At 38.6% G+C, this 7,984-nt stretch overlaps 1 protein-coding gene across 1 annotated transcript in view; it reads left to right on the top strand.

Moving 5' to 3' along the window:
- The window catches only part of COPA (COPI coat complex subunit alpha), a 915,755-nt gene that overhangs the window by 242,617 nt on the left and 665,154 nt on the right, over positions 1–7,984 (top strand). Inside the window, exon 13 of the mRNA XM_044059531.1 lies at positions 4,856–4,931. Coding sequence (XP_043915466.1) covers positions 4,856–4,931 — 76 coding nt within the window. The remainder of the gene's footprint in view (positions 1–4,855; positions 4,932–7,984) is intronic.

The following is a 7,984-nucleotide window of genomic DNA, read 5'->3' on the forward strand; positions in this document are numbered from 1 at the left end:
AATGGCACCATAATTTCTCCAGAACCTTGCACTAAACTACTTGGTGTAATCATCAATAATCTGAAGTCTGATGCTCACATAGATAAAAACAATCAAAACAGTTAACAAACTAGGCTCTTTTTACAGGATTAAACAATTCCTAACCCCATCTGCCAGAACTGCTATAGCTCGAACACGTATCCTTTTGACCCTTCTCTACGCCTCACCCATCTTAATAAACCTAAGCAAGTCAAACCGTAACAAATTTACTAGCTGCTACAACGATATAGCTAGATTTGCCACAGGCTCTGCCTTCAGAACCCATCACTGTCTAAATCTTCAAACACTAGACTGGCTAGAACTACCCAGTCAACTTCAATATAACCAACTCATAGTTATTCATAAAATCCTCTACCAAGCTAGCACTACACCTATTCTGACAAATATCATTACCCCCTACAGTAATCGAACATCTCTCCACTCATCCAACAGAATGCTAGTCCAATCTGCTAAAGCCAACAACTCAGCTGGAAAATCACTATTCTCCAACTCTGCTGGTAAAAAATGGAACTTACTCCCTGCAGATCTTACTTAAATATCCTCCTTATCCCAATTCAAAATATCCCTAAAGAAACACCTAAAAACACATTGGCTATGTCCATCTCTAAACCCAAACTAACCCCAATCAAAGCACAATTCACATAGGGGAAACACCCTAGAAGAATAATATACTGAGCCTTTCAGTACCCAACTAAATATGCTTCTCAACAACCAATAAGACTTAAATAAAAGTATGGAATCTTGTGTTCTAGCCACTCTAAGGCTATGTTGTTCCCCTTTAATATGTAATCTCTAACTACTTGCCTTCTCAACTAACCAACTTTCTCTTGGTTGTCATCTTTAAAGCTAAATGTTTAAATATTTCATTTTATAAACTTACAATGCTGTTACATTTCAATGTCAGCATGACTGTGCATTGATTCTTGTTATGGATATGTGGAGCTTTTCTCCCCGGGCCTCCGCTGAAAATGGATATGTATCCAGTTAGACTCTCCCGGTTAACAAATGTAAAATAAATAAAATAAATACTTTTATATATACTGATTCACATATTTGTTTTTTATTACTACATCACTGGTGTCTCATGCTTTATTGTGTACTATGTATTCCACTGTCAAATTGTATAAACATGTTTTTAATTACATCATTACTGGTTTTATTTGACATCTAGTCTCTGAAGCTTTTCTTCCCGGGCCTCCACTGAAAATGGATGCTTATTACCCAGTTGGACATTCCTGGTAAAGAAAAAAAAATCTCAATTATTTTGTCGCACACCTATAAAGTAGTTTTAAATGGCATGGTAGAGCCAGCTTTTTGAACTGAACATGGTACAGCTTAAAAGAAGGTTAGTAAAATTAAACTTTCTTGATGGTAGCCTGCATTGAGAATTTCAACAACGCAAACCCAACCCCTCAAGCAGATGAATGAAGTAATCACATCTTAGAGAATGGGCAGCCTGTACATCCACTTACCCCTGTACAACACCCTGATTGAAGAACGAACAGTGTACTGGTAATGGACGCTCAAAAACATGTCCACCACTTCATAGCAGCATATTAAGCTGTCGGACAGAAAAAAAATCTAACGGCTTTTTTTTGTTTGTTTGTTTTATTACACACTCAACAGCACTTGCTGTTCAGTAACTGTAAAATTAAGATAAAAAGTAATTTAGAAATGTGTGTGCATGTGTGTGTTGGTGTGCATGAGTGAAACCATGAGAGAGCGCTGCATTTTCAATTAAGTCCCCCAGTTTCTAATATTCCAGTCCCATGAATGCAAAGTGCAGATTAAGCCTTAATTCATACTTTTTTTAGCACATATTCAAAACTATCAAGTTGTCCCTGGTCTGTTTAATCATTTGCTACCATGTCATTTAGATACATTGGATCTGAGGGGTCAGGCAGTTAATCAGCAATGTGGTTATTAAACTCCTAGAAATATGTACCAACTGACTTTACTTCTCAGTGTGTGTTTGTATGTGCTTGCATGAGAGAGAGAGACTGAGATATTGAGAGAGAGAGAGAGAGAGAGTGTGTGTGCACTGACTGCAGTTTGTAATTTCTGATGTTAACTACTGACCTTCATAATTTTAGTAGGAGAGCAGTACTGTGGACAAAATCAGGGACATTAAATGGGGTAGGGGAGACTGCTCCAGTGCCTTACATTACGTGATTTATTTTTTGAATGTGACGTCTGAAGAATTGCTTACTAACAAAGTGGTTGTAATTGCTGTGTGTGTGTTTAATTTTTCACGTCTCAGTATTTCTGAATGTTTGTGTATGTGTCTGTGTGTATCTCTCTGTGTGCGCGTGTGTCTGTGCACGTGCATCTGCGTGTCGACATTAATGCATCCATAAGTTATATTTTAGATGGAAAATGCTTCCTCCACTAACAATTAAATGTACAACAGAAGTTTTGACACATTAAGCAGCTTAATTGGCTAGACAGAGGGACCGAGCTAGTAAAGATGTGCAGCAGGTAAAGGTGATAAAGGATAATGAGGGAAACGTACTCACAAGCAAGGAGAGTGTGTTGAGCAGATGGAAAGAGTACTTTGATGAATGAAGAGAATGAGAGGGAGAGAAGGTTGGATGATGTGCGGATAGTGAATCATGAAGTGCAGTGGATTAGCAAGGAGGAAGTAAGAATAGCTATGAAGAGGATGAAGAACGGAAAGGCTGTTGGTCCTGATGACATACCTGTGGAAGCATGGAGGTGTTTAGGTGAAATGGCAGTGGAGTTTTTAACTAGATTATTTAATGAAATCTTGGAAAGTGAGAGGATGCCTGAGGAATGGAGTAAGTGTTTTGGTACCAATTTTTAAGAATAAGGGTGATGTGCAGAACTGTAGTAACTACAGAGGGGTTAAACTGATCAGTCACAGCATGAAGTTATGGGAAAGAGTAGTGGAAGCTAGGTTAAGAAGGGAGGTGATGATTAGTGATCAGCAGTATGGTTTCATGCCAGGTTTCATGCCAGGAAAGAGCACTACAGATGCGATGTTTGCTCTGAGAGTGTTGATGGAGAAGTACAGAGAAGGTCTGAAGGAGTTGCATTGTGTCTTTGTGGATTTAGAGAAGGCATATGACAGGGTGCCTAGAGAGGAGTTGTAGTATTGTATGAGGAAGTTGGGAGCATCAGAGAAATAGGTAAGAGTGGTACAGGATATGTACGAGCGTAGTGTGACAGCGGTGAGGTCTGCGGTGGGAGTGACAGATGTGTTTAAGGTGGAGGTGGGATTACATCAAGGATCAGCTCTGAGCCCTTTCTTATTTGCAATGGTGATGGACAGGTTGACAGACGAGATCATACAGGAGTCTCCGTGGACTATGATGTTTGCAGATGACATTGTGATCTGTAGTGAGAGTAGGGAACAGGTGGAGGAGATCCTGGAGAGGTGGAGATGTGCTCTAGAGAGAAGAGGAATAAAGGTCAGCAGGACTAAAATAGAATATATGTGTGTGAATGAGTGGGAGGATAGAGGAATGGTGAGGATGCAAGGAGTAGAGGTGGGGAAGGTGGATGAGTTTAAGTTCTTGGGATCAATAGTTTAGAGTAATGGTGAGTGTGGAAGAGAGGTGAAGAAGAGCACAGGCAGGATGGAGTGGGTGGAGAAGTGTGTCCGGAGTGATTTGTGACAGACTAGTACCAGTAAGAGTGAAAGGGAAGGGTCTACAAGAGGGTAGTGAGTCCAGCTATGTTATATGTGTTGGAGACACTGGCGTTGACCAAAAGGCAGGAGTCTGAGCTTGACGTGGCAGAGTTGAAGATGTTAAGATTTGCACTGGGTGTGCCGAGGATGGACAGGATTAGGAATAAGTATATTAGAGGGTCAGCCCAGGTTGGAAGGTTTGGAGACAAAACCAGAGAGGCAAGATTACATTGGTTTGGACATGTGGTGAGGAGGGATGCTGAGTATATTGGGAAAAAGATGCTAAGGATGAAGCTGCCAGGTAACCGGAAAAGAGGGAGGCCTAAGATAAGATTTATGGATGTGGTGAGAGAGGACATGCAGGTGATTGGTGTGACAGAGCAAGATGCAGAGGACAGGAAGAAATGGAAACAGTTGATCTGCTGTGGCGACCCCTAACGGGAGCAGCCGACAGAAGAAGAAGCAGCTTAACTATTTTACATTAAAAATATTAAAAAAATATATATAAAATAAGTAAAAAAATACAAAAGATTCAACAGCATATTTTAGTAATACCTTCCAGGGTGTGTATTCTTATGTAAATAATGCCCTTCCAGGGGCATAGAGACCCTCAGATGCTGAGCATGCAAGCATTAACGCTTGCTTGTTAATTTTCAAGGTTTTGTGTTTGTATGGTCCTTTTCCGAAGTTTGTGGTCATGCCTTGAATGCCTACTTCCTCTCCATCACCAGCTAGCACTGTTAATCCTGTTGGTAACAGCATCAGTGAAGGATTATATCATACCGGTCATGATGTGTTGATCATTTTTTATTGGGGCTGTAACATGCATGCATTGATTGTATAATTCAGCTTCAGAGCTGTATGTTCTGAATATCTAAAAACATCTTAATTGTTTTTTCTCTGTGATTTTGTACTACATTTAGTGCTTTACATAACTTTCATATGGATTTCAAGGTGGGGGGTAGTCCTGAGCTTAGATTGCAGATAATTTATTTTTGTTTGACTTGTTTGTTTCACTTGTATGTTGGCAGTATGTGCAAATGCAAAGTCCATCTCTCGAAGTAAAGTGTTTTTAGTGTGTCTGCATTTAAGGTTACAAATTACTTGGAATATTAGTTTTCAAAGAAAAATACCTTATTCTTCATCTGTTCTTTCTTTTGACAGAGAGCAAGCAATCTAGAGAACAGCACATATGATCTGTACACAATCCCACGGGACTCAGACTCCCAAAATCCTGATGGTAAGGGCACTATTGTTTGTCTTGTGAGCATGGAAATTAAAGGGAAGCATGAACACAGGAGCAGCGTTACTCTTAACGTGCATTCAGTCATCTGTTGTGTGTATAGCATTTAATATCGCCATACTATTGCATTCAGTCATCTGTCATGTGTATAGAGTTTAATATCATCATACTAGTGCATTCAGTCATCTGTCGTGTTCGTGTGTATAGCGTTTAATATCACCATACTGGTGCATTGTCATCTGTCATGTGTATAGCATTTAATATCGCCATACTATTGCATTCAGTCATCTGTCGTGTGTGTAGTGTTTAATATCATCATACTAGTGCATTCAGTCATCTGTCATACACATATATATATATATATATATATATATATATATATATATATATATATATATATATATATATATAGTGTTTAATATCACCATACTAGTTAAGACTGCAGAAATAGTCCCTGTAGAAGTGAGAAATATTGATTTGTGACTGTGGAGTCTGGTATATATATTTGTGTGTGTGGGGGGGTGACCACTGCAAACTCTTTTCTTGATCTGTGCCATTGGAATGAGTGGCATTGAAGAGTTTTTATCCATTGTGTGCATTCTGGGTGATCACTTTCCAGTCTTATTTAATGGAAGCACAGCATACTTTTGAATTGCATGATTTTAATGTATATATGTCCAAAACAGTGGGACAGTGACCCATAGTTCTTTATAAAGAGTAAATGAACCCTGGGTGGTACATTGTCATGTTTTCAGTTCTAGGAGATCTTGAAACTTTTCTAAAGCGTTCTCTAGGCTGATGCGGTTAAGATTCTTATTGAGTGGTATATGTGGTATTACAAACCTTTGCCAGCGGTTGGTCCCATGTGGTGTCAAGAGTCAAGGCTATGGATTTAGCAAGCGACATTTTGAAAAAGCACATATAAAGTAATAAAAAAGCAGTTGGTTGATCAAGGATTTTTAAGAAGTTTGTACAAGGGAATCTATTTTGAAGAGGTGTAGTTTAGTGTTCATTTTAATGGTTTATTTTCTGGCCTAGCTTTATGACTGTTAAATGTGCTTTTTTGTTGTTATAGATTTTAATAATTTTAATGCTGTTTCACTTAAAATGCCTACTGTTTGGTCACTGAAATAAACGTGGTGTTATGAGCTGTCTAGTTGTTAATCATTTCCCATATAGCTTCCCTACACCTCATCAACTTCCAACGAGATGAGAACATGACGTATTTAGTTCAAGTCCTTGATGTTGAACTCACCAGTCACTGTTTTCCTTATGAAATCAGTGCCATTGCTGTATTTCTAAATGTGTGCTTGCAGCGACTCCTCTATTTTTTTGTGTTTTCCTTTCTATTTGTGTTTGTGTGAGCATGGAATTGGTATCTGTAACTTTGGGGAGTATGTGGAGCTTGTCCCTTCCAAAAAATATTTTAAGTTTTTGTTAGGTTGACTTCCTGACCAATTGAACTCTGAGGTGAGAGTTTGTTGAGTAGTAAATCTGGGCTTTTATATACGTCACTTTGCATACTAACATCATGAGGAAGACCCTCCTTGATTGGCCTTGGTTAGGTTTTGTTTCTTCGCCAGCAGAACTCTGCCCAGTCTTTGCAAAATATTGCATTTTGGGATGTCCACATGCCCAGCTTGCACATACATTGACCTAAGGAAAAAAACTGCATAGCTTTTCAGTTTTTTCTCACTGCTTATACATTTTAGAGCTCCGTCCTTTATTTTTGGTAGAGTCCTGTCTTGATGGGTAACACTGTAATTTATATTATTCTGTTGTCTTGATGCGTTGTACTACTGTGGTATCATCCATCCCTCTGTACTTAATGTTTTGTACCATAAAATGGCTGTCATGAGGGTTGGCATACAGCTGTGATTTTGTTTAGTCCTTGTCCTACTTCCAGAGTAAGCTTTAGATGTCCATAGTGTGATGTGTCTTAGGCTTTGAGGTAGTGAGTGAGTTTTTTTTATCTCCATTTAGTTACATTGACAGTGCTGTGAGCCACTGTTTCCTTTCAGAAGACCTGTGAAAGCAGAGTCCGTGCTGAACTGTTCTTTTTTTTACTTTGGTTATAATAGCATCTCTTGGTCTGCTTACATTTTCTTTGGTACAAAAAGATTAAAATGTTTTATTTATTTGTTTATTTTCTGGGATAGAGCAATGATACCCATGGACCCTTTTCAGACTGAGCCCAAGAGCAGTGCCTGGTTAAGTGACTTGCTCAGAGTCGCACAGGAAGCTGAAGGGATCAAATCTTGGACTAAGGGGGAGAGAGAGAAAAGAAAAAAAAAACAGGATTTCATTGAAGGGGAAAAATATATAATATGCTTTTTTGGTCCGTTTACATTTTCTGTAGCACAAAAACTAAGAAAAACTTCAGTTTATTGAAGGCAAGCACTCAAACTGTAAAAAAAAAAAAAATATATATATATATATATATATATATATGTATATATATATATCTATGTGTGTGTGTGTATATGTATATATATATATATTTTTTTTTTTTTTTTTTTTTTTTTTTTTTTTTTCACTTCAGAATCCTGAAATATGACAATCCTGAATATACAGAACACAAAGAATGACAATATTCCAGTACAAGGACACACAGAAACACATACAAGACAAAGGATAGCACTTTTCACCAAGTATGGGCAGGGGGGCAAGCCCCCCCCAATACGCCCCTGCTAATTACATATATAAACTCCAAGATTGCACTCCACAGAAAAAAATGGCAAACATACCATCATGTTTTCACGACTGCCTGTTGTACCCTTAGTAACGGCCCCTTTTAACTTGCTATACTACATCATAACTCATGATAGTGTAGTGCAATCTTGGAGTTGATATATTTAAGTAGTCGGGGTGTGAGGAGCGCAGCCCCCCACATGGGGGATGCAGTGGGGCTTGCCCCCCTGCTTATATTTGGTGGAATGTAATCTGGTTTGTGTTCTCTATAGTCCGTGTATGTATCGTGTGTTTTCAGTCTTTTGGGATTCAGGATTTTGAGTTTTCAAGATTTTGGGCTTCCAGATTATGAAGTTTTG

This window comes from Protopterus annectens, chromosome 17.part0 (assembly GCF_019279795.1).
Source record: "Protopterus annectens isolate FY-2018-M chromosome 17.part0, PAN1.0, whole genome shotgun sequence".
NCBI lineage: Eukaryota > Metazoa > Chordata > Ceratodontiformes > Protopteridae > Protopterus > Protopterus annectens.